Source organism: Palaemon carinicauda, chromosome 7 (assembly GCF_036898095.1).
Source record: "Palaemon carinicauda isolate YSFRI2023 chromosome 7, ASM3689809v2, whole genome shotgun sequence".
Lineage (NCBI taxonomy): Eukaryota > Metazoa > Arthropoda > Malacostraca > Decapoda > Palaemonidae > Palaemon > Palaemon carinicauda.
Window position 1 is genome coordinate 61,362,867 of NC_090731.1, and position 27,621 is coordinate 61,390,487.

At 45.3% G+C, this 27,621-nt stretch overlaps 1 protein-coding gene and 1 long non-coding RNA gene across 3 annotated transcripts in view; one reads left to right on the forward strand and one right to left on the reverse strand.

Annotated features, from left to right (window-relative positions):
• LOC137643934 (uncharacterized) overlaps positions 1-18,920 on the forward strand; it is a 132,774-nt gene extending 113,854 nt beyond the window's left edge. Inside the window, exon 4 of the long non-coding RNA XR_011045096.1 lies at positions 18,608-18,920. This is a non-coding gene — a long non-coding RNA (uncharacterized lncRNA). The remainder of the gene's footprint in view (positions 1-18,607) is intronic.
• The window catches only part of LOC137643933 (pre-mRNA-splicing factor 38B-like), a 53,095-nt gene continuing 41,909 nt past the window's right edge, over positions 16,436-27,621 (reverse strand). For both annotated transcript variants that reach the window (XM_068376701.1, XM_068376699.1), the window contains one exon: positions 16,436-18,384. In XM_068376701.1, coding sequence (XP_068232802.1) covers positions 18,327-18,384 — 58 coding nt within the window. In that variant the 3' untranslated portion in view covers positions 16,436-18,326. The remainder of the gene's footprint in view (positions 18,385-27,621) is intronic.

Genomic DNA, 27,621 nt, shown 5'->3' on the forward strand with positions numbered 1-27,621 from the left:
ATAGTACCTAAGAGCTCTAACTGGGCAAAGTACTCTCTTCAGTTCATTCCCCACCAAGTTGGACAGGCTTGGGATCTCGAACGACTTAGGCCAAGGACGTGAAGGAAGCTCGTTTAGCAAAAACCGAGCTGCAAGGAACATGTAGCCGTTTCAGATGTGAAAACAATGATCCTGCTGAAGGCGTGGATCTCACTTACTCTTTTAGCTGTTGTCAAGCACACGAGGAAAAGAGTTTTTAATGTGAGGTCCTAAAAAGAGGCTGATTGGAGAGGTTCAAATCTTGATGACATAAGGAACCTTAGGACCACGTCTAGATTCCAGCCTGGAGTGGACAACCGACGTTCCTTTGAGGTCTCAAAAGACCTAGGGAGGTCCTGTAGATCTTTGTTGGTGGAAAGATCCAAGCCTCTGTGGCGGAAAACCGCTGCCAACATACTTCTGTAACCCTTGATCGTAGGAGCTGAAAGGGATCTTACTTTCCTTAGATATAACAGGAAGTCAGCAATCTGGGTTACAGTGGTACTGGTTGAGGAAACTGCATTGGTCTTGTACCAGCTACGGAAGACTTCCCCTTGAGACTGATAGATTCTGAGAGTGGATGTTCTCCTTGCTTTGGCAATCGCTCTGGCTGCCTCCTTCGAAAAGCCCCTAGCTCTTGAGTCTTTCGAAAGTCTGAAGGCAGTCAGACGAAGAGCGTGGAGGATTGGGTGTACCTTCTTTACGTGAGGTAGACTTAGAAGGTTCACTCCTAGAGGAAGAGTCCTGGGAAAGTCGACCAGCCATTGCAGTACCTCTAAGAACCATTCTCTCGCGGGCCAGAGCGGAGCCAACCAACGTCAGCCGTGTCCCTTTGTGAGAGGAGAACTTCTGAAGTACCCTGTTGACAATCTTGAACGGCGGGAATGCATACAGGTCGAGATGGAACCAATCCAGCAGAAAAGCATCCACGTGAACTGCTGCTGGGTCTGGAATCGGAGAACAATACAACAGGAGTCTCTAGGTTATCGAGGTAGCGAACAGATCTATGGTTGGCTGCCCCACAGGGCCCAAAGTCTGCTGCAAACATTCTTGAGAAGGGTCCACTCTGTGGGGATGACCTGACCCTTCCGGCTGAGGTGATCTGCCATGACATTCATACCGCCCTGAATGAACCTCGTTACCAGTTAGCTTTCGATCTTTAGACCAGATGAGTAGGTCCCTTGCGATCTAGAACAACTTCCACGAAAGAGTCCCTCCCTGCTTGAAGATGTAAGCCAGGGCTGGAGGGACTTGAAGTTTATCAAGGCCAGAATAACCGCCAACAACTCCTTGCAATTGATGTGAAGTGTCCTTTGCTCCTGATTCCATGTTCCCGAGCATTCTTGTCCGTCCAAAGTCGCACCCCAGCCCGTGTCTGATGCGTCCGAGAGGAGACGGCGGTCGTGTTTCTGAACAGCCAAAGGTAGACTTCCTTGAGAAGAAAGCTGTTCTTACACCACGCGAGAGAAGACCTCCTCTCTTCGGAAACAGGAACTGAGACCGTCTCTAGCGTCATGTCCTTTATCCAGTGAGCAGCTAGATGATACTGAAGGGGGGGCAGGTGGAGTCTCCCTAACACGATGAACAGGGCCAGCGATGAAAGTGTCCCTGTTAGACTCATCCACTACCTGACTGAGCATCGGTTCCTTCTCAGCATGCTCTGGATGCATTCTAGGGCTTGGAAGATCCTTGGGGCCGACGGAAAAGCCCGAAAAGCTCGACTCTGAAGATCCATACCCAAGGAGACAATGGTCTGGGATGGGACGAGCTGAGACTCCTCAAAATTGACCAGGAGGCCCAGTTCCTTGGTCAGATCCATAGTCCATTTGAAAATCTCCAGACAGCGACGACTTGTGGGAGCTCTTAAAAGCCAGTCGTCTGACGGAGCCGGACACAAGATCATGGTACTGCTGCACAGTCTGTGAACTGTCAACCATGGGCAAGCGAGGAAGTACAGTGACAACCCGAATCTGTCTAGACTGTCTGGGTCGTACAGACAACTCCTTATCGGGTTGCTGAGGTTGCCGCACTGCGTCACAACAAGTCACTTCTGCTGGTTGTTGAACGTCTTCCCCGTGACACATTGACTCCGTAAACAAAAAATCCTCTAACAAGGACTAAGCTTGGACTGCATGTCTTGCAACACAGCTCAAGATCTATGGGAGCAGGTGTGGTAACAGACGGGATTAGCGACTGAAGTGGAACCATTACCTTCCCTGGAAGCATGTTATGCTTAAATAAAAGTCCATAGGAGGCTACGCAGCTAAAGGCTCCCTCCAAATGACAGAGTCCTCAAGGGAATATCAGAAGGAGGGAGAAAAGAACTTTCTCATCTATAGGGACCATATCCTAGAAAAGCTAAGTTCTCTCAGTGAGGGTTTCACTGGTGCAAAAGCAGCAGACTAGAAGGCAACGTTATGAAACTGCTTGACAGTCTAGTGAGTTGGCAACAACCAAAGATGTGTGACTGAGAAGCATGCGGTAAGGTATGCAGAGCATGTTGTATGCAGAGTATGCTGTATGCAGAGCATGCTGTATGTAGAGCATGTTGTATGCAGAGCATGCTGAATGCAGAGCATGCTGTATGCAGAGCATGTTGTATGCAGAGCATGCTGAATGCAGAGCATGCTGTATGCAGAGCATGTTGTATGCAGAGCATGCTGTATGCAGAGCATGCTGTATGTAGAGCATGTTGTATGCAGAGCATGCTGAATGCAGCGCATGCTGTATGCAGAGCATGTTGTATGCAGAGCATGCTGTAAGCAGAGCATGCTGTATGTAGAGCATGCTGTAAGGTAAGCAGAGCGTGTGCATGGCGTTTAACATTTCTCAGAAATTCCATGACCAGTGCTAGAGTGCTTTATGCATGCTTGCATGGGGTTTTAATATCAACATAATATTTACCTTACATTCATAACTCATGATTCATATTTTTGCCATATTTTGCGATATTGTTAAAAATATATTGCAAGGAATACAAATATATTTTTATAAGTAATACAAATAACCTCCATTATCATAATGTTTGAAAATGGAGGTAAGGTATGCTGAACAGCAGAGTCAGAACGAGCTGGAACAACAATAGTTGTGGTTTCCTCTTCAAGACTCTGTTGAGGGAACACCTGAGGCTCAGTCTGCAAAGGCTGATCAAAGGAAGTAGCAGAAGGTAGGCGCATGGGTGGAGGAGGCTGACTCCTGGCATGAGTGGCTGAACTCAAGGGTTGCGCTTGCTGAGTGGTTGGCGGATGCGCAGTAGCAAGTTCCTGAGGAACGAGTTGAGGTTCCTGCGGTGTGAGCTGAGAGCGAAAAGGTAGTGGCTGCGCAGAACGCAGTAAAAGTCTCGCAAGTTGAGGCTCCTGAGGCGCAAGGCTAAGGTGTTGTGGTGCTTGCCTTGAGGAGGGTTGAGCTCGCTGCAGCGAGAGCTGAGGAGACTGACTCATTGATGGGAGAGGTTGTTGTACCTCAAGCGAGTGTTGCCTCACTGGTGGAACAGCAAGTGGAAGCGGAGGAAGAGAGGTATAAGCCTCCTGTTCCCATTGCTGAGGTTGCCTTAAGGAAGGCGGAGGGAGCTGCACACCACTGGGATCAGTAAACTCATAACGTGGCTCAACATCGTACGCCTGGCAGGCGGTACTGCGGTCAGGCGAAGCGAGCGCAGGCGGAGCGAGCGCAGGCGGAGGGAGCGCAGGCGGAGCGAGCGCAGGCGGAGCAAGCGCAGGCGGAGGCGCAACCTTCTCAGCCCGACACTCACGCATCAAGACCGAAAGTTGTGACTGCATGGACTGCAGTAGAGTCAACTTGGGGTCGGCAGACACTAAGGTCTGCTGAGGTAAAGCCTTAACAGCAGAGATCTGTTGCGGCAGAACCTTACTCCTCTTAGGCGGAGTGCATTCAACTGATGACTGCGGCGAGTCAGAGCTAACCCAATGACTGCATCCGGGTTGTTAAACTCTAACTTCGTACGTCTGGCATAGGTCTGGACTTTACGTTTAAGAGGTCTTGAGACCTGAGACCAGCGTTTTCTCCCCTAAATTTCTTCTGCAGACGAGCAAAATAAGGGCTCAATCGTCTGCGGGTGGGAGTGACGGTCTCGGTAAGACACACCCGCAACCACCGAGGATACTTCTGTGCGCCGATCAAGGCCTGCTGAACCCTTTTGCCCTTCGACATTGCTTCTCCCCTGGGCTTGGGAGCTTGCAAGAGGTCCCGGACTGGGAGGACGACTGGCTCGCACAGAAGTACCCTCACGCACAACACTGACACACTTTGCGCTAATCACTTATCACTTTGATTTTCTGTTTGCACTTATTTCACTGAACTCGAAACTTTAAGTGGTTTGTACCTGAAACACGCAATTCTATCCTTTCTCAAAAGTTAGTAATTGCGAAAACAGAATTACAATGTAACAGAAAAATCTAATGAAAGATAAATAATTCAGTGGCTGGAAAGAGACTAAACACTAGATCACTCTAGAAACGTTTACCTTCTTCCCCTAAAGAGACTAGGGAGAAGAGCAAAAACGATAACAACGTTACTCGCTTGAATGAAACGTTTATCCTCCTCTTTCTCCCTCCGTCTCTATCTCTCTCTCTCTCTCTCTCTCTCTTGACTTAGAACCTGAGAGAAGAGCCCAATCATATATATCGTTAAAACATATTATTGTTAAAGGAAAAAACTGAAATATTTCCCAAAATGAAAAGTTCCTTTATTAGGATTAAAACCATTAAGTTAAGAAAGAATGAACAAAACGCTAGACACGGTTACTCTTACTGCAACGTGAAACCGTGAAAATTCTTTCTCTATCGTAACGATAGAGCGCAAGTTGAACGTTCTGAACGTCAACAACTGCAGAGACAAAACAAAACGTTAGTTCAACTTTGAAAACAGTACGAGACTATCAAAGAAATTCTTTCAAAGACATTAAAATAGCATAATATGTTAACAGGTAAAACCGAAATGACGGGCTCAATGTTAATTAACTTCGGTACCAAGAAAAGACCGCCTACTATTAGGAAGGTCGAATATAAACAAATATAAAAATTTATTTTAATAAGTTTATAATAAAAGGAAGTTAATCGAAGAGGCCTATAAGAGGCGGAGAGATATAAAATAAATCTATAACTTTTGTTAAGCAAAATTAAGAAAGAGAGTCTATACTCTCTTAGACACCAACACTTCCGTCTAAGGGAAGGGTCGGCCATTTAAAGGTGAAAGAGAGTTCATACTCTCTTCGTCACCATAATTAATCAAATTAATTCCAAAAGCTAACTAAGCTAATATAGAAGTTTCCAGTATAGCGAATAGCTGCAAATTTTAGAGAAATACTTCACCAAACCGTGAACAATACTCCAAAATCATAAGCGTATCCAAGAACGTCTTGTCGGAAGCACGACAGAGGAAAAAGTGAGGTGGCGTCAACAACAAGTACTGTAGTACCTGGCCACAGGTGGCGCTTGTGAGTACACCCCCTTCTAGTATAGTGATAGCTGGCGTATCCCTCCCGTAGAATTCTGTCGGGCAACGGAGTTGACAGCTACATGATTATCGGGTAAGTTTAATATTGAAAAATATAAAATTTTATCTTTTAAAAAATTATTGGTGGGATTTGCAACATTATCAAAACTTGTATATGAAAAAATGGTAATCTTTACAATTATTGCTGATCACATACATACATATACCAAGGCACTTCCCCCAATTTTGGGGGGTAGCCGACATCAACAAATGAAACAGAAACAAAAAAGGGGACCTCTACTCTCTACGTTCCTCCCAGCCTAACAAGGGACTCAACTGAGTTCAGCTGGTACTGCTAGGGTGCCACAGTCCACCCTCCCCCGTTATCCACCACAGATGAAGCTTCATAATGCTGAATCCCCTACTGCTGCTACCTCCGCGGTCTAATATTTAGAAAAAATACATACTGTATAAAAAATATGGATTGATAAAAAAATCTGTTCTATCATGAAATTTTTTTGATAAAAATTAGATCATGTCTGAAATAACATTGGGGCAAATTCATTCCCCGTAAGTCAAGCATCATGATGTCTTCAGAATCCAGTTCAACCTCTAGTTGGCTACATTGAGCGAGAAACTCGAAAGCATTTGCTCCTGAAAGCAAAAAGTTGTTTAAAGCTTTCTTCCTGTCTGGATTGGTTTAGTTTGAATGAACTCCACTAAGGACAATCATCAGCTGTCCATGAACAAGACTTCCCTTGAGATCTTGAACCCCTTCTGTTCTCAGGTGCAAGGCATCCTCTGCTTCTTGGTCAGCCCAATTTCTCCCAAACGGGATCAGGAAGGTCACGGGAAGCCTCAAGAGTCTCTGGTTAGTAGACGAGCAACCAAGTAGCGAAGGAATAACCACAGGAGGATGATGACAAGCATGCCTGGAGGCAGTACAGTACTTCTACATCTGGGATCCACAGGTGTGGACTGGAACTTTCAGAAACTGCGAGAGGGATAATGATGTGTTGAGAAGAGACTACAGACTGCATATTTCACAGCCTAAACAAGCTCAAGGAACCATGGCGCGTCCTTTGTGAACAAAATGACAACCACAGGGTCTCTGGGGGAGAGTACTCATGCCCACGCTGATTGTGAGCACCAACCTCTCTCAGTTAGCATACCGAGTACTGGGAGAGAGCAGTAGGAGTTTGCCTGCCCGTCTGCCTGGGTGGTTTTGGAGTGCAAGTGACACGCATGACCACCACCTTGAAAGAACAGGTCATTTACGAGCTGAAGCAACGTGAATCTGTGCTAGAGAACTTGCAAGAAAAGCCGCCGGAGGTTCACGAGTAGCCTTGTGTTGCCTGGGAAGCAGACAAGCTCGGATAGGGACGAGCAAGGCAAAGGTGGTTCGTTCTTGTACGCAAGCCTTCATTGCTTGCAAACAATAGAACTTGTCGGCACTTCCCCTAGAGGGGTAGATGCCCGAGGCGGGGCCCCGATGGGAACAGCATTCGCGAGACTCGTAGAAACTTGTGGTACCTTAAAGGCATGGAGGGAAAGGGTTGAGACTACAGGCCATTGACTGCCACAATCATCAGAGAGCTCCAAATAGCTAAGGTTAGGTATTGACGAATCGAATACCTCCTCCTGAGGCACTCAAGGGGAAGACCGCTCACACTGACAAGAAGGTCGTCCAACCTGGGATGATTGAGGAGCCAAAGGTTTCTCTTGCAGGGCTCGTGCTGAGTAAGTTTGGCAAGCTGAGCAAGCTCAGCGTGCGCGCTCACCCTGAGGGGGTCGCGAGCATGACTGGGACTCTGTAGAGAACCTGCCACCAACTCCTCGGGTGGGCGAGGAGTAGGAGAAAACGCCCAAGCAAGAGACTTACTGGAGGGAACGCCGATCCAAAGAGTTGGGGTCGGAGGGTTGTGGCCATTCCATGAGGAGGCAGCTGTGCATCAAGGAAGGCCAAAGCTGACGCAGAGCATCTAGCAAACTAGGCTCCCCTATGGGGAGTGACGTGGTCTTACACATCAAGAGGGTCAAATGGTCATTATTCTTGCTTGACCACTCTCCGGAGGAGGCCAAATGAGCAGAGACAGCAGGGAGGAAACGAGGTGCTGGAGGAAGAATTCATTATTTCTTCGAATTTGCAGAAGACCCAGAAGTCAAAAAAAATCCCTTTAAGAATTCTTCTGTCGCCAACCGTAACACTGCCACTGGGAGGATGACTCCCTCCCAACACTGAGCAAGGAAAGGCCTGAGTGCAGGATTGTTGCTGCACACAGGGTAAAGTTGGTGAGGATCAGTCTCCCTTGCAAGAGCGGCCAGCTATGCCAGGACAAATATGCATATTAGCAGTCCAGAAAATCATGCATACCTTCAAAGAAAGTTAGTTTACGTCCGGAGAAAAGTGCGTTTACGGGAGCGATATGGCACGCTTTTACAGAGCCAAAACCAAAAGGGGTTTATAATGTACTGTGAGAACAGGGTAGCTGGTTTTACCCCCCAGCACTAACTAGAGGATGATTGTTAACCACATTTAAAATTTTATGGCTAGATTCCAGCAATGCCCGAATTAATATCCATAGAAAAGAGCAGGAGGATTAAAACTGGTAGGCGAGAATGACCATGAATGGGAGGTAAATCAGTTGTTGTTTGCGGATGATACTGTACTGGTAGCAGACACAGAAGAGAAGCTTGACCGACTAGTGACAGAATTTGGAAAGGTGTGTGAGAGAAGGAAGTTGAGAGTTAATGTGGATAAGAGTAAGGTTATGAGATATACGAGAAGGGAAGGTGGTGCAAGGTTGAATGTCATGTTGAATGGAGAGTTACTTGAGGAGGTGGATCAGTTTAAGTACTTGGGGTCTATTGTTGCAGCAAATGGCGGAGTGGAAGCAGATGTACGTCAGAGAGTGAATGAAGGTTGCAAAGTGTTGGGGGCAGTTAAGGGAGTAGTAAAAAATAGAGGGTTGGGCATGAATGTAAAGAGAGTTCTATATGAGAAAGTGATTGTACCAACTGTGATGTATGGATCGGAGTTGTGGGGAATGAAAGTGATGGAGAGACAGATATTGAATGTGGTTGAGATGAAGTGTCTGAGGAGTATGGCTGGTGTATCTCGAGTAGATAGGGTTAGGAACGAAGTAGTGAGGGTGAGAACGGGTGTAAGAAATGAGTGAGCAGCTAGAGTGGATATGAATGTGTTGAGGTGGTTTGGCCATGTTGAGAGAATGGAAAATGGCTGTCTGCTAAAGAAGGTGATGAATGCAAGAGTTGATGGGAGAAGTACAAGAGGAAGGCCAAGGTTTGGGTGGATGGATGGTGTGAAGAAAGCTCTGGGTGATAGGAGGATAGAAGTGAGAGAAGCAAGAGAGCGTGCTAGAAATAGGAATGAATGGCGAGCGATTGTGACGCAGTTCCAGTAGGCCCTGCTGCTTCCTCCGGTGCCTTAGATGACCGCGGAGGTAGCAGCAGTAGGGGAGTCAGCATTATGAAGCTTCATCTGTGGTGGAAATGTGGGAGGTTGGGCTGTGGCACCCTAGCAGTACCAGCTGAACTCGGCTGAGTCCCTGATTAGGCTGAAGGAACATAGAGAGTAGAGGTCCCCTTTTTGTTTTGTTTCATTGTTGGTGTGGGCTACCCCCCAAAATTGGGAGAAGTGCCTTGGTATATGGATGGATGGAGAAAAGAGCAGTGTTTGTATTAGTGTAGGAACAAATAAGCATTCTAGTTTGAGCACGTAACTTAGTGCAATGCAAAAGGTGGCCCTAATTTATCAACATACTTTGAAATCATTACTCGGTGATGTAAGATTTTTTTTTTTTTTATTAGTTTTAATATAACAATTTGGACTCTGGAAAAACCTTATTATGAATTTAAAGCCAAAAAACCTTATAAGGAAAGGTGGAAGAAAGGATGCAGGAACGAAAGTAAAGTTGAAGGCTAGAACATCAGTGCAGGTAGGGGGAGAAGGGACACCGCAAAAACACTTCAGTAATGCTGATAGTATGCCATGCAAAGTGAAGTAACAACAATAGCCCCATAAAAAGAATTTTGTTGGTACAATCATACCTGTAAACCCAAATTATGTTATTTTTATTAGTAAAATAAATTTTTGAATATACTTACCCGATAATCATGTAGCTGTCAACTCCGTTGCCCGACAGAATTCTATGGAGGGATACGCCAGCTATCACAATACTAGAAGGGGGTGTACTTACCAGCGCCACCTGTGGCCAGGTACTATAGTACTTCTTGTTGACACCTCCTCAATTTTTCCTCGGTCCACTGGTTCTCTATGGGGAGGAAGGGAGGGTCGATTAAATCATGATTATCGGGTAAGTATATTCAAAAATTTATTTTACTAATAAAAATAACATTTTTCAATATTAAACTTACCCGATAATCATGTAGCTGATTCACACCCAGGGGGGTGGGTGAAAACCAGTGTACAAGATTAAAGGATAGCTAAGTATCCCATATTTCATATAACAGTTATCTCAAATAACAATGAAATAATAAGTACCTGGTAAGGAAGTCGAATTGAACCGTTACTCTGCCTCTTTTTTAAGTTCGTCTTCCTTACTGAGCGCAGCGTTCCTCTTGGAGGCTGAATCAACCCAAAGGTGCTAAAGTATATAGGGTTGCAACCCCTACTAAAGGACCTCTACAAAACCTCTAACCCAGGCGCTTCTCAAGAATGAATAGACCACCCGCCAAATCAAAAGGATGCGGAAGGCTTCTTAGCCTACCGTAACAACCATAAAAACAACAATAAAAGCATTCAAGAGAAAGGTTAAAAAAGGTTATGGGATTAAGGGAATGTAGTGGCTGAGCCCTCACCTACTACTGCACTCGCTGCTACGAATGGTCCCAGGGTGTAGCAGTTCTCGTAAAGAGACTGGACATCTTTAAGATAAAATGATGCAAACACTGACTTGCTCCTCCAATAGGTTGCATCCATTATGCTCTGCAGAGAACGGTTTTTATTAAAGGCCATCGAAGTAGCTACGGCTCTTACTTCGTGGGTCCTTACCTTCAGCAATGCAAGGTCTTCCTCCTTTAAGTGAGAATGGGCTTCTCTAATCAGAAGCCTTATATAATACGAAACCCCGTTCTTGGACATGGGCCTCGAAGGTTTCTTGATGGCACACCATAAGGCTTCTGACTGTCCTCGAATAGGTTTAGACCTCTTAAGATAATACTTGAGAGCTCTGACAGGGCAAAGAACTCTCTCTAGTTCGTTACCTACCATGTTGGAGAGGCTAGGTATTTCAAACGATCTAGGCCAAGGACGTGAAGGAAGTTCGTTCTTTGCTAGGAATCCGAGCTGAAAAGAACATGTTGCAGATTCGGTCGTGAAACCAATGTTCTTGCTGAAGGCATGAACCTCACTGACTCTCTTAGCTGTTGCAAGGCAGACGAGAAAAAGAGTCTTGAGGGTAAGGTCCTTGAAGGAAGCTGACTGGAGAGGTTCGAACCTAGGTGACATAAGGAACCTTAAGACTACGTCTAGGTTCCAGCCTGGAGTGGATAGACGACGCTCTTTAGACGTCTCAAAAGACTTAAGGATGTCTTGAAGGTCCTTGTTGGAAGAAAGGTCCAAACCTCTGTGGCGGAGAACTGAAGCCAACATACTCCTATACCCTTTAATCGTAGGGGCTGAAAGGGATCTCTCATTCCTAAGATGTAGAAGGAAGTCAGCTATTTGGGTCACAGAGGTATTGGTAGAGGATATTGAATTGGCTCTACACCAGCTCCGGAAGACTTCCCACTTAGATTGGTAGACTCTACGAGTGGAAACCCTTCTTGCTCTGGCAATCGCACTGGCTGCCTCCTTCGAAAAGCCTCTAGCTCTAGCGAATCTTTCGACAGTCTGAAGGCAGTCAGCCGAAGAGCGTGGAGGTTTGGGTGCAACCTGTCTACGTGAGGTTGACGTAGAAGGTCCACTCTTAGAGGTAGAGTCCTGGGGATGTCGACTAGCCATTGAAGTACCTCTGTGAACCATTCTCTTGCAGGCCAAAGGGGAGCAACCAGCGTCAGCCGTGTCCCTTCGTGCGAGATGAATTTCTGCAGAACTTTGTTTATTATCTTGAACGGTGGGAATGCGTAAAGGTCGAGATGGGACCAGTTCAGTAGAAAAGCATCCACATGAACTGCTGCAGGGTCTGGAACAGGGGAACAGTACAGCGGAAGTCTCTTGGTTATGGAGGTGGCAAACAGATCTATGGTAGGTTGACCCCACAAGGTCCAAAGTCTGTTGCACACACTCTTGTGGAGGGTCCATTCCGTGGGAATGACCTGATTCCTTCTGCTTAGGCGATCTGCTGAGACGTTCATATTGCCCTGAATGAACCTCGTGACCAGAGTGAGGTTTAGACCTCTTGACCAAATGAGGAGGTCCCTTGCGATCTCGTATAGGCTCCTCGAATGGGTCCCTCCTTGCTTGGAGATGTAAGCCAAGGCTGTGGTGTTGTCTGAGTTCACCTCCACCACTTTGCCTAGCAGGAGGGACTTGAAGTTCAGCAGGGCTAAATGAACTGCTAGTAGCTCCTTGCAGTTGATGTGGAGCATTCCCTGTTCCTCGTTCCACGTTCCCGAGCATTCCCGTCCGTTCAAGGTCGCACCCCAGCCCGAGTCCGATGCATCTGAGAAGAGATGAAGATTGGGGGTCTGAATAGCCAACGATAGGCCCTCCCTGAGAAGGAGATTGTTCTTCCACCACAGGAGAGTGGTCTTCATCTCTTGGGTGATTGGGATAGAGACTGCTTCGAGAGTCGAACCCTTGTCCCAATGAGCTGCAAGATGGAATTGAAGAGGGCGGAGGTGGAGTCTCCCTAGTTCGACGAACAGGGCCAGTGATGAAAGGGTCCCTGTGAGACTCATCCACTGTCTCACCGAGCAACTGCTCCTCTTCAGCATGCTCATGATGCACTCTAGGGCTTGGCTTATCCTGGGGGCCGATGGAAAAGCCCGAAAATCCTGACTCCGAATCTCCATTCCCAGGTACACAATGGATTGGGAGGGAATGAGCTGAGACTTTTCTATGTTGACTAACAGACCCAGTTCTCTGATTAAGTCCAAAGTCCAGTTGAGACTCTCCAGACAGCGACGACTCGTGGAGGCTCTCAACAGCCAGTCGTCTAAGTAGAGGGAGGCTCTGATGTCCGATAAGTGGAGGAATTTTGCTATATTCCTCATCAGATGAGTGAACACCATAGGAGCTGTGCTTAGGCCAAAACACAGGGCTTGGAATTGGTAGACAACCTTTCCAAAAACGAATCTCAGGAAAGGTTGGGAGTCTGGATGAATAGGAACGTGAAAGTAGGCATCTTTCAAGTCCAACGAGACCATCCAGTCCTCCTGCCTGACCGCTGCTAGGACCGACTTCGTCGTCTCCATCGTGAACGTCTGCTTGGTGACATACGCGTTGAGCGCGCTGACGTCCAGCACCGGTCTCCAACCTCCTGTCTTCTTGGCCACTAGAAAGAGACGGTTGTAGAAGCCCGGGGATTGATGGTCCCGGACTATAACCACTGCCTTCTTCTGCACAAGTAGCGACACCTCCTGGTGCAATGCTAGCCTCTTGTCCTCTTCTTTGTAGTTGGGAGAGAGGTTGATGGGAGATGTGGTCAGAGGTGGTTTGAGGCAGAATGGAATCCTGTAACCCTCCCTCAGCCAACTGACAGACTGGGCGTCTGCACCTCTCTTTTCCCAGGCTTGCCAGAAGATCTTGAGTCTGGCTCCTACTGCTGTCTGGAGATGCGGAGAGTCAGTTTTTTCCTTTAGAGGTCTTGGAGCCTTTCCTAGACTTGCTCCTGGAAGAGTCTGGACGGGAGCTTCCTCGGCTGGGGGTTCTACCACGAAAGGGCGGTATGAACCTCGTAGCAGGGGTATCAGCCACTGGGGAGCGATAAGTCCTGGGGACTGAGGTAGCAACCTTAGACTTACGAGCCGATGAGGCTACAAGATCGTGTGTGTCCTTTTGTATCAGGGCAGCAGACAAGTCCTTAACCAGCTCTTCGGGGAAGAGGAACTTCGAGAGCGGAGCAAAAAGGAGTTGTGACCTTTGACAAGGTGTAATGCTGGAGGAAAGGAAGGTACACAGCTGTTCCCTTTTCTTCAGAACCCCTGATACAAACATCGACGCAAGCTCACCAGATCCATCCCTAATGGCCTTATCCATGCAGGACATTAATAGCATGGCAGAATCCTTGTCCGCAGGGGAGGTCTTCTTGCTGAGGGCCCCCAGGCACCAGTCTAGAAAGTTGAACATCTCAAATGCTCTAAATACTCCCTTCAGGAAGTGATCAAGGTCTGAGAAGGTCCAGCAAACCTTAGAGCGCCTCATTGCAGTTCTCCGAGGCGAGTCTACCAGACTTGAGAAGTCAGCCTGGGCAGAGGCAGGTACTCCCAAGCCTGGTGCTTCTCCTGTGGCATACCAAACGCTCGCTTTCGAAGTGAGCTTAGTCGGAGGAAACATGAAAGAAGTTTTGCCAAGGTGTTGCTTAGTCTGCAGCCACTCCCCTAAGATCCTTAACGCTCTCTTAGAGGACCTTGCTAGGACTAGCTTAGTATAGGTGGACTTAGCTTGCTGTATGCCCAGCGAAAACTCAGATGGCGGAGAGCGGGGAATAGCAGAGACAAAGTGGTCTGGGTAAACCTCCCTAAGCAGAGCCAAGACCTTACGAAAGTCAATAGACTGTGGAGAAGGCTTGGATTCATCCACGTCTGACGAGGGATCCAGGTGTGCCGCCTCATCATCAGAAGCCTCATCACCAGAGTGTAGCGAAGAGATCGGACAAGAATGCTGAACAGCAGAGTCAGAACGAGTAGGAACAATATTAGTGGTTTCCTCTTCAAGAATCTGTTGAGGGAAAACCTGAGGCTCAGACTGCAAAGGCTGAACAAAAGACGAAGCAGAAGGAAGGCGCATGGGTGGAGGAGGCTGACTCCTAGCATGAGTGGTTGAACCCAAGGGTTGCGCTTGCTGAGCGGTTGGCGGAAGCGGAGTAGCAAGTTCCTGTTCCTGTGGTGTGAGCGGAGCGCGATGAGGTAGAGGCTGCGCAGAACAAGGTAAATGTCTCGCAAGCTGAGGCTCCTGAGGCGCAAGGGGAAGGTGTTGTGGTGCTTGCCTTGTGGAGGGTTGAGCTCGCTGCAGCGAGAGCTGAGGAGACTGACTCATGGACGGGAGAGGTTGTTGTACCTCAACCGAGTGTTGCATCACTGGTGGAGCAGCAAGTGGAGGCGGAGGAAGAGAGGTATAATCCTCCTGATCCCATTGTAAAGGTTGCCTTAAGGAAGGCGGAGGCTGAACACCACTGGGAACAGCAAACTCAGAACGTGGCTCAACATCGTACGCCTGGCAGGTGGTACTGCGATCAGGCGGAGCGAGTGCAGGCGGAGGCGGAGGCGCAACACTCTCAGCCCGACACTCACGCATCAAGTCCGAAAGCTGTGCTTGCATGGACTGTAGTAGAGTCCACTTGGGGTCGGCAGAAACTACAGTAGGCTGAGGTAAAGCCTTAACAGTCGAGCTCTGTTGTGGCAGAACCTTACTCCTCTTGGGCGGAGTGCAGTCGACTGATGACTGCGGCGAGTCAGAGCTGAGCCAATGACTGCAGCCTGGCTGAGCACTCGTGGACTGGACTCTGCGTTTGAGTGGTCTAGAGACCTGAGTCCAGCGTTTCTTCCCTGACAATTGATCAGCGGACGAGAAGAAGACGGGCTCAATCGTCTGCAGGTGGGAGTGACGGTCTTTGGAAGACACGCCCGCAACCACCGAGGATACTTCAGTGCGCCGATCAAGGCCTGCCGAACCCTTTTGCCCTTCGACATTGCTTCTCCCCTGGGCTTGGGAGCTTGCAAGAGGTCCCGGACTGGGAGGACGACAGGCACGCACAGAAGTATCCTCACGCACCACACTGACACTGACACTAGCACTTGGCACTGCACTGACACTAGCACTCGTCACAGCACTGGCACTAATCCCACCCACTGCACTCTTGACCTTCAGTTCCTTGACCTCGGCCATAAGAGACTTGTGATCACTTACCACTGACTCTACTTTATCGCCTAAGGCCTGAATAGCACGCAAAACAACAGACATATCAGGCTGAGGGCAAATAGTAGGTTCGGGGGTAGCCACTACAGGGGTAGGAAAAGGTAGGGGATCATGAGGTGAGGAAAAAAGTGAAGAGTGAGAAGAACTCCTCCTAACTCTACCTCTCTCTAACTTAGTTGAATATTTCAAAAGACGGACAAATTCAAGTTCCGAAAGTCCGGCGCATTCCTCACATCGATTTTCTAACTGACAGGGCCTGTCCCTACAGTCAGAACAAGCTGTGTGAGGATCTACCGAGGCCTTCGGAATACGCCTATTACAAGACCTACATCGTCTATGGGTGGGGGCTTGCGAAATGTCAGACATCTTGAATCCAAAGAGTTAGCCAAGGGGGGTTCCAAAATCAAGCAAAAGATCGTTAACCGTTAATCAGGACTATATAAAAGCTATCTAAGCTAATATAAGAAGGTTTCCAGTAAAGCGACAGCCGAAATCTGAGAGAATACTTCACCAATTAGCCGTGAAAATACTCGAAGATCATAAGCGTATCCCAGAACGTCTTGCCGGAAGCACGACAGAGGAAAAATTGAGGAGGTGTCAACAAGAAGTACTATAGTACCTGGCCACAGGTGGCGCTGGTAAGTACACCCCCTTCTAGTATTGTGATAGCTGGCGTATCCCTCCATAGAATTCTGTCGGGCAACGGAGTTGACAGCTACATGATTATCGGGTAAGTTTAATATTGAAAAAAAGTAAATATATTACAGTAACCATATCCATAAAAAATAACCAGACATAAAAGTCTTAAGATTCGGACATAGAACAAGATTGTTATTTTTATATTTTTAGAATATACAATCTAAAATACTAGGAAATTATGTAGCTAAAAATACTACAAAATCAAAAAGTTGAGAATTTAATTTACAGGTATTGACATTCACCATTTTTCTCTTCCACATATCTATAGTTTATTCAAACTGTGTTTATTCATAGGGATACAAAAAACTTCAAAGAATTTTTTTTTATTTGTTCCTCTGGAGCAACAGAAAAAATATCTTAATCATCATTTTTATCAATCTTAATGTCAGATCTACAGCCGACTGTACTTTCTGCGCTAATACAAATGTAAACTTAATACATGCAGATAGTAGAATCTTGCATAACTGTCATTTGTTAAACCCTGAAAAAGTTCAACACTTAGCAGTAAACCTCAAAGACACAGGCAATTCCAAACTTTATACTGTTTCTGTAAAAGGTATTTTTCTCTTTATATACAATTGTTTTTTGGAAATGTAATAAATAAAATATATTTTATCTAAAATATTATTATTTTCAAAATCTCACATTTTGGTAAACTAATATGAATTATTTTTACCAACAGGCATTCATAAGTTTAACTTCTTTCAGAGCTGTACCGAATAATTCAAATGTGTTGAAGACTAAAAAAGAAATTAAACATATGCAAAATAAATTTATACAAATAACATATTTTAAAATAAATGGAGCGTGTATTGTTTCTAAACCATAGAAAAAAAAACATTCCATTTTAATGCTGTGAGCTTCGATACAAAAATAAAAATAACCAAAAATTGCGGACTTTGGTATAACATGAATTAGCCATTTCTCACAAAAAAATTAAATACTTTTTGTAAGGCAATATTCTTTTTTTAAACAAACATCACACATTCTCAACTAAATTACTTTTCTTATAACAAGAAATTATACAGAATTAGCCCAAAACTCATCCAGATCCCCTTATACCACAAAACATATGTAGGGCATCATAAACATCTTTAAAAATTGCACTATAAAAAGTACATGAAATGAACTACGAGTACATCCGTGTAACTAAAATCTAACATCAACTCCCCAATTTGTACAACACTTATGCCAGCTCTTATAAATTATAAGATTTGATATATAATTTTCCCTTGGCAATTCTCTTTTCAATATAATTCACTTTTCAATATAAACCTCGGACTGAACAGCCATTTGCTATACTTGGGTTCTAAGGAAAAATATTTGCAATGCACATCAACACATTTTTCCAAAATCAAAATGTGCAATCAAAAATAGAATGTTATATTTAATTCACCATAAATAATGTACGGTAGTACTATAAAATAGTGCCTATTTATCTTGTACTAATACATGTCTAATTCATCACCCTGATATTGGTCAAATCATATAGTTATCTATGGGAAGGTGAACAGCAAACAATGGTGCACTGGTAAATGACTGAAATAACTTGTTTCAGCTATATATATATGCTGAAAAAAAAGTTGGGCGTAATAAACCGATATCTCCAATTATGACAATTTTAAAACAAGTTGGGAAAATCAAGTATCTAACACTAAGATGCAGATAATACAAAAAGATATATATATATAATTTATTTATATATATATATAGCAAACTCAACTACCATTTGGGATAGGCACTAGTTTGATCATAACAAGCATTTGATACTTGTATTCTCAGTTGTGTATGTTGAACACATTGCTGTAATCTGCAAGTGTGGATGGGGATTGGATAGCAGAGAGCAATTTACCCAAAAAAATATTCCTTAAATCTACTCATTTAAGTATATAAATGGCAATATGAATTTCGGCTAGCTCATTCTAAAGTTTTATGTAAGGAATTATGTACAGTGGCATAATTTGGGAAAAATTCAACCTAAATACTATACAGTACCTAGCATTAATTACTCTTGCAAGTCTTTCTACATTAAAACTCAAGAAGGGTGCTTGATTTCATGAACACTGTTCCAGTACTTGAAGGTGCAATTCATTTAATACCTGTGCTTCCGATCTCGGTCGTGAGAACGACTGCGATGGTGTCGATCCCGGCTGGAAGAGAAACAAATTATGATTAAGGGCAAAATAATTATTGTTTTTTTTTTTTTTTTCAACTCTGCAGCATTAATAAAAATAAAGAATTTGAGGGCAAATGACTTTCTGTTGTAACCAGCTATAATATAGACACTGAGCATATTGATAAAATTCCTCTTGAAGAGGATTTGTTGTTACTACTTATGCTAAAATCTCACTAATCTCCTCTCCTCTTTTCCAGATTGCTGAGTTATCCTCTACTGAGTGCCCCTCAAGTTTCTGATATGTTCACTTTCATTCAAGTCCAAATATTCAATATTTTTACAATACTTTTAACATTAGTATAATTCTGAATTATATTTTTACTTTAAAAAAAAATATAAAATATTCTGCAGCATTTATTTACAATTGCAAAGCATTTTCAATCTTCTTCAATAACAGCTTAGCTTTTGGATGTTTCCCAATGAAGGCTAGTTTACTTTGAACTTCTTTAAACTTCCTAATTAATGTTTGCTCTTATGCAGAACAAACTTCTGCTGATCATAAGTTTCAGGTAACATGTTATTTTTATTAGTAAAATAAATTTTTGAATATACTTACCCGATAATCATGTAGCTGTCAACTCCGTTGCCCGACAGAATTCTATGGAGGGATACGCCAGCTATCACAATACTAGAAGGGGGTGTACTTACCAGCGCCACCTGTGGCCAGGTACTATAGTACTTCTTGTTGACACCTCCTCAATTTTTCCTCGGTCCACTGGTTCTCTATGGGGAGGAAGGGAGGGTCGATTAAATCATGATTATCGGGTAAGTATATTCAAAAATTTATTTTACTAATAAAAATAACATTTTTCAATATTAAACTTACCCGATAATCATGTAGCTGATTCACACCCAGGGGGGTGGGTGAAAACCAGTGTACAAGATTAAAGGATAGCTAAGTATCCCATATTTCATATAACAGTTATCTCAAATAACAATGAAATAATAAGTACCTGGTAAGGAAGTCGAATTGAACCGTTACTCTGCCTCTTTCTTAAGTTCGTCTTCCTTACTGAGCGCAGCGTTCCTCTTGGAGGCTGAATCAACCCAAAGGTGCTAAAGTATATAGGGTTGCAACCCCTACTAAAGGACCTCTACAAAACCTCTAACCCAGGCGCTTCTCAAGAATGAATAGACCACCCGCCAAATCAAAAGGATGCGGAAGGCTTCTTAGCCTACCGTAACAACCATAAAAACAACAATAAAAGCATTCAAGAGAAAGGTTAAAAAAGGTTATGGGATTAAGGGAATGTAGTGGCTGAGCCCTCACCTACTACTGCACTCGCTGCTACGAATGGTCCCAGGGTGTAGCAGTTCTCGTAAAGAGACTGGACATCTTTAAGATAAAATGATGCAAACACTGACTTGCTCCTCCAATAGGTTGCATCCATTATGCTCTGCAGAGAACGGTTTTTATTAAAGGCCATCGAAGTAGCTACGGCTCTTACTTCGTGGGTCCTTACCTTCAGCAATGCAAGGTCTTCCTCCTTTAAGTGAGAATGGGCTTCTCTAATCAGAAGCCTTATATAATACGAAACCCCGTTCTTGGACATGGGCCTCGAAGGTTTCTTGATGGCACACCATAAGGCTTCTGACTGTCCTCGAATAGGTTTAGACCTCTTAAGATAATACTTGAGAGCTCTGACAGGGCAAAGAACTCTCTCTAGTTCGTTACCTACCATGTTGGAGAGGCTAGGTATTTCAAACGATCTAGGCCAAGGACGTGAAGGAAGTTCGTTCTTTGCTAGGAATCCGAGCTGAAAAGAACATGTTGCAGATTCGGTCGTGAAACCAATGTTCTTGCTGAAGGCATGAACCTCACTGACTCTCTTAGCTGTTGCAAGGCAGACGAGAAAAAGAGTCTTGAGGGTAAGGTCCTTGAAGGAAGCTGACTGGAGAGGTTCGAACCTAGGTGACATAAGGAACCTTAAGACTACGTCTAGGTTCCAGCCTGGAGTGGATAGACGACGCTCTTTAGACGTCTCAAAAGACTTAAGGATGTCTTGAAGGTCCTTGTTGGAAGAAAGGTCCAAACCTCTGTGGCGGAGAACTGAAGCCAACATACTCCTATACCCTTTAATCGTAGGGGCTGAAAGGGATCTCTCATTCCTAAGATGTAGAAGGAAGTCAGCTATTTGGGTCACAGAGGTATTGGTAGAGGATATTGAATTGGCTCTACACCAGCTCCGGAAGACTTCCCACTTAGATTGGTAGACTCTACGAGTGGAAACCCTTCTTGCTCTGGCAATCGCACTGGCTGCCTCCTTCGAAAAGCCTCTAGCTCTAGCGAATCTTTCGACAGTCTGAAGGCAGTCAGCCGAAGAGCGTGGAGGTTTGGGTGCAACCTGTCTACGTGAGGTTGACGTAGAAGGTCCACTCTTAGAGGTAGAGTCCTGGGGATGTCGACTAGCCATTGAAGTACCTCTGTGAACCATTCTCTTGCAGGCCAAAGGGGAGCAACCAGCGTCAGCCGTGTCCCTTCGTGCGAGATGAATTTCTGCAGAACTTTGTTTATTATCTTGAACGGTGGGAATGCGTAAAGGTCGAGATGGGACCAGTTCAGTAGAAAAGCATCCACATGAACTGCTGCAGGGTCTGGAACAGGGGAACAGTACAGCGGAAGTCTCTTGGTTATGGAGGTGGCAAACAGATCTATGGTAGGTTGACCCCACAAGGTCCAAAGTCTGTTGCACACACTCTTGTGGAGGGTCCATTCCGTGGGAATGACCTGATTCCTTCTGCTTAGGCGATCTGCTGAGACGTTCATATTGCCCTGAATGAACCTCGTGACCAGAGTGAAGTTTAGACCTCTTGACCAAATGAGGAGGTCCCTTGCGATCTCGTATAGGCTCCTCGAATGGGTCCCTCCTTGCTTGGAGATGTAAGCCAAGGCTGTGGTGTTGTCTGAGTTCACCTCCACCACTTTGCCTAGCAGGAGGGACTTGAAGTTCAGCAGGGCTAAATGAACTGCTAGTAGCTCCTTGCAGTTGATGTGGAGCATTCCCTGTTCCTCGTTCCACGTTCCCGAGCATTCCCGTCCGTTCAAGGTCGCACCCCATCCCGAGTCCGATGCATCTGAGAAGAGATGAAGATTGGGGGTCTGAATAGCCAACGATAGGCCCTCCCTGAGAAGGAGATTGTTCTTCCACCACAAGAGAGTGGTCTTCATCTCTTGGGTGATTGGGATAGAGACTGCTTCGAGAGTCGAACCCTTGTCCCAATGAGCTGCAAGATGGAATTGAAGAGGGCGGAGGTGGAGTCTCCCTAGTTCGACGAACAGGGCCAGTGATGAAAGGGTCCCTGTGAGACTCATCCACTGTCTCACCGAGCAACTGCTCCTCTTCAGCATGCTCATGATGCACTCTAGGGCTTGGCTTATCCTGGGGGCCGATGGAAAAGCCCGAAAATCCTGACTCCGAATCTCCATTCCCAGGTACACAATGGATTGGGAGGGAATGAGCTGAGACTTTTCTATGTTGACTAACAGACCCAGTTCTCTGATTAAGTCCAAAGTCCAGTTGAGACTCTCCAGACAGCGACGACTCGTGGAGGCTCTCAACAGCCAGTCGTCTAAGTAGAGGGAGGCTCTGATGTCCGATAAGTGGAGGAATTTTGCTATATTCCTCATCAGATGAGTGAACACCATAGGAGCTGTGCTTAGGCCAAAACACAGGGCTTGGAATTGGTAGACAACCTTTCCAAAAACGAATCTCAGGAAAGGTTGGGAGTCTGGATGAATAGGAACGTGAAAGTAGGCATCTTTCAAGTCCAACGAGACCATCCAGTCCTCCTGCCTGACCGCTGCTAGGACCGACTTCGTCGTCTCCATCGTGAACGTCTGCTTGGTGACATACGCGTTGAGCGTGCTGACGTCCAGCACCGGTCTCCAACCTCCTGTCTTCTTGGCCACTAGAAAGAGACGGTTGTAGAAGCCCGGGGATTGATGGTCCCGGACTATAACCACTGCCTTCTTCTGCACAAGTAGCGACACCTCCTGGTGCAATGCTAGCCTCTTGTCCTCTTCTTTGTAGTTGGGAGAGAGGTTGATGGGAGATGTGGTCAGAGGTGGTTTGAGGCAGAATGGAATCCTGTAACCCTCCCTCAGCCAACTGACAGACTGGGCGTCTGCACCTCTCTTTTCCCAGGCTTGCCAGAAGATCTTGAGTCTGGCTCCTACTGCTGTCTGGAGATGCGGAGAGTCAGTTTTTTCCTTTAGAGGTCTTGGAGCCTTTCCTAGACTTGCTCCTGGAAGAGTCTGGACGGGAGCTTCCTCGGCTGGGGGTTCTACCACGAAAGGGCGGTATGAACCTCGTAGCAGGGGTATCAGCCACTGGGGAGCGATAAGTCCTGGGGACTGAGGTAGCAACCTTAGACTTACGAGCCGATGAGGCTACAAGATCGTGTGTGTCCTTTTGTATCAGGGCAGCAGACAAGTCCTTAACCAGCTCTTCGGGGAAGAGGAACTTCGAGAGCGGAGCAAAAAGGAGTTGTGACCTTTGACAAGGTGTAATGCTGGAGGAAAGGAAGGTACACAGCTGTTCCCTTTTCTTCAGAACCCCTGATACAAACATCGACGCAAGCTCACCAGATCCATCCCTAATGGCCTTATCCATGCAGGACATTAATAGCATGGCAGAATCCTTGTCCGCAGGGGAGGTCTTCTTGCTGAGGGCCCCCAGGCACCAGTCTAGAAAGTTGAACATCTCAAATGCTCTAAATACTCCCTTCAGGAAGTGATCAAGGTCTGAGAAGGTCCAGCAAACCTTAGAGCGCCTCATTGCAGTTCTCCGAGGCGAGTCTACCAGACTTGAGAAGTCAGCCTGGGCAGAGGCAGGTACTCCCAAGCCTGGTGCTTCTCCTGTGGCATACCAAACGCTCGCTTTCGAAGTGAGCTTAGTCGGAGGAAACATGAAAGAAGTTTTGCCAAGGTGTTGCTTAGTCTGCAGCCACTCCCCTAAGATCCTTAACGCTCTCTTAGAGGACCTTGCTAGGACTAGCTTAGTATAGGTGGACTTAGCTTGCTGTATGCCCAGCGAAAACTCAGATGGTGGAGAGCGGGGAATAGCAGAGACAAAGTGGTCTGGGTAAACCTCCCTAAGCAGAGCCAAGACCTTACGAAAGTCAATAGACTGTGGAGAAGGCTTGGATTCATCCACGTCTGACGAGGGATCCAGGTGTGCCGCCTCATCATCAGAAGCCTCATCACCAGAGTGTAGCGAAGAGATCGGACAAGAAAGCTGAACAGCAGAGTCAGAACGAGTAGGAACAATATTAGTGGTTTCCTCTTCAAGTATCTGTTGAGGGAAAACCTGAGGCTCAGACTGCAAAGGCTGAACAAAAGACGAAGCAGAAGGAAGGCGCATGGGTGGAGGAGGCTGACTCCTGGCATGAGTGGTTGAACCCAAGGGTTGCGCTTGCTGAGCGGTTGGCGGAAGCGGAGTAGCAAGTTCCTGTTCCTGCGGTGTGAGCGGAGCGCGATGAGGCAGAGGCTGCGCAGAACAAGGTAAATGTCTCGCAAGCTGAGGCTCCTGAGGCGCAAGGCTAAGGTGTTGTGGTGCTTGCCTTGTGGAGGGTTGAGCTCGCTGCAGCGAGAGCTGAGGAGACTGACTCATGGACGGGAGAGGTTGTTGTACCTCAACCGAGTGTTGCATCACTGGTGGAGCAGCAAGTGGAGGCGGAGGAAGAGAGGTATAATCCTCCTGATCCCATTGTAAAGGTTGCCTTAAGGAAGGCGGAGGCTGAACACCACTGGGAACAGCAAACTCAGAACATGGCTCAACATCGTACGCCTGGCAGGTGGTACTGCGATCAGGCGGAGCGAGCGCAGGCGGAGGCGGAGGCGCAACACTCTCAGCCCGACACTCACGCATCAAGTCCGAAAGCTGTGCTTGCATGGACTGTAGTAGAGTCCACTTGGGGTCGGCAGAAACTACAGTACGCTGAGGTAAAGCCTTAACAGTCGAGCTCTGTTGTGGCAGAACCTTACTCCTCTTGGGCGGAGTGCAGTCGACTGATGACTGCGGCGAGTCAGAGCTGAGCCAATGACTGCAACCTGGCTGAGCACTCGCGGACTGGACTCTGCGTTTGAGTGGTCTAGAGACCTGAGTCCAGCGTTTCTTCCCTGACAATTGATCAGCGGACGAGAAGAAGACGGGCTCAATCGTCTGCAGGTGGGAGTGACGGTCTTTGGAAGACACGCCCGCAACCACCGAGGATACTTCAGTGCGCCGATCAAGGCCTGCCGAACCCTTTTGCCCTTCGACATTGCTTCTCCCCTGGGCTTGGGAGCTTGCAAGAGGTCCCGGACTGGGAGGACGACAGGCACGCACAGAAGTATCCTCACGCACCACACTGACACTGACACTAGCACTTGGCACTGCACTGACACTAGCACTCGTCACAGCACTGGCACTAATCCCACCCACTGCACTCTTGACCTTCAGTTCCTTGACCTCGGCCATAAGAGACTTGTGATCACTTACCACTGACTCTACTTTATCGCCTAAGGCCTGAATAGCACGCAAAACAACAGACATATCAGGCTGAGGGCAAATAGTAGGTTCGGGGGTAGCCACTACAGGGGTAGGAAAAGGTAGGGGATCATGAGGTGAGGAAAAAAGTGAAGAGTGAGAAGAACTCCTCCTAACTCTACCTCTCTCTAACTTAGTTGAATATTTCAAAAGACGGACAAATTCAAGTTCCGAAAGTCCGGCGCATTCCTCACATCGATTTTCTAACTGACAGGGCCTGTCCCTACAGTCAGAACAAGCGGTGTGAGGATCTACCGAGGCCTTCGGAATACGCCTATTACAAGACCTACATCGTCTATGGGTGGGGGCTTGCGAAATGTCAGACATCTTGAATCCAAAGAGTTAGCCAAGGGGGGTTCCAAAATCAAGCAAAAGATCGTTAACTGTTAATCAGGACTATATAAAAGCTATCTAAGCTAATATAAGAAGGTTTCCAGTAAAGCGACAGCCGAAATCTGAGAGAATACTTCACCAATTAGCCGTGAAAATACTCGAAGATCATAAGCGTATCCCAGAACGTCTTGCCGGAAGCACGACAGAGGAAAAATTGAGGAGGTGTCAACAAGAAGTACTATAGTACCTGGCCACAGGTGGCGCTGGTAAGTACACCCCCTTCTAGTATTGTGATAGCTGGCGTATCCCTCCATAGAATTCTGTCGGGCAACGGAGTTGACAGCTACATGATTATCGGGTAAGTTTAATATTGAAAAATCCAGAGCTGTATGAGGAAGAGCAAGGTCAAAAAATTTTACAATGGTTTATAGGTAATATTTAGATAAAAGACAATCAACTTTTGTCTCAGTAGTAGCTAATAACGTAGCTTTCAGATATTTGGCAACATAGGCTAGTTTACTTATCTAATAAAGTAGAGAAATGCCCTTATAAATGATTGATATTGTTATAAAATTTATATATGTCAAATCTTAACATGATTATGCGCGGCGATATAGAAATTTCCCTCAGTTGTGATTCAAGGTGCTTAGCACTACCCTGTCTACTGCTGTTGTGCAACATTTTCAAATAGGCTAGTTTACTTATTTACAAATTATAAGTTTACATTAAACTTATGCAGTATTATTTGCCGATTTCCAACTTTAAACTTTCATGTAATGACTAGCATTTTTTATCAATTTTTCATATGGTGCTGTACAGCATTATTTGCTGATATGCTAAATTTCACATTTTGATTTCTGCTTTTTTATATTACGCTTCACTTGGAGTCTTATAACTAAATTTGACTCGATTTGAGTTAAAGGTAATTTCTAAACTGAACATCATTATTTACCAATTTCCAATGCTAAATTTCATGTTTTGACATGATTTTAAAATGATGCTCTATTTTAGCAATTTATAACTCTAAATTTCTTGACAACAGGCCGTCACATCACCAAACATACTGGTCCCGGTCATAAAGTCGATCAGCTGTAAGTCGACAAGTATCTGTACTTTAAAATGGTATGAAAATAGTGAAAACCATGTGAACATGGTATGTACACTGTACTACTGACTGACTTTGTATGTCTCATAACCCATTTTATGCATTTCATTAGTACTTGTCAACAAAACATGCTCATATGTGTTGAAATATTTGCTCCCAGACCTTGTAAACTAATTTAAATTCGTACACTCATATTCAAAGTTACTCGTAAACTGAGGTACTACTGTAGCTATAATACTTATATCATGAATCCTAATTTTTAAATCTTTCCTTATATTTAGATCCAATTCTTTTTGAGCTTCATGACCAAACAGAAATGCTGAATAACACTGCAGTCTTAGAGGTCGAGTTGTAATTATACCACAAAACAAATTAGGCACATCATCTCTATTTTTTATAGAATCATCCAAATAATATCGAACGGCTCTTACCGGCCAAAGAAAACTACACCCGAATAAATTAGCAACTAATGTCCATAGAATTGTCCAAGTAAAACTGAACACCTCCAAGTAAAACTGAACACCTCTTACTGGTGAAGATAAAACTATTCCCCGAATCAACAACCACTTCCCTTTGGAAAAAAAAGGAAATGAAAAAATTATATACAGTGGTACCTCTACATACGAATTTAATCCGTTCCAGAACCAACTTCGGATGTAGAAAATGTTCGGATGTAGAAACGAATTTTCCCATAAGAATACATTGAAATAGGATTAATCCATGGTTGAGCCCAAAAACCTATGATAACTTCTTAATAAACTACTACACATAATTTCCCATGAGAATAATGCACACTAAATTAGATAATAGACAAGTAAATAAGAAGAATTAGCAAAAAATGATAAATAAGAAACAGGTTTTTAGCGTCACTTTACCTTAGAAACTCCAGCGCAGGTGTTGTTGGTCTTGCTACGCAGAGAGGAGACGGACGGGCGGCGAGGAGGTAGAGAGGTTAACTACGATAAACGTACACTACCGTAACTTACACTAAGTGAACTTTAACATAACTTAGCTTATTTTTTTTTTTATTTATATTTTTTTTTTACGTTTTCTTTTTTCTTTTTGATGATTAATTTTAATCACTTTCACTCTCTACACTTAAAATTGACTGAATTTCTTTCGCTTCACTCTGCCGTTTTCTTTGTTTCACTTTCTTCCACTTCACTCTTTACCGTTTTCTTCGAATCACTTACATCCTCTTCATCACGAGTTCGCTTTGTATTTTTTTTGAAGAAATTATCGA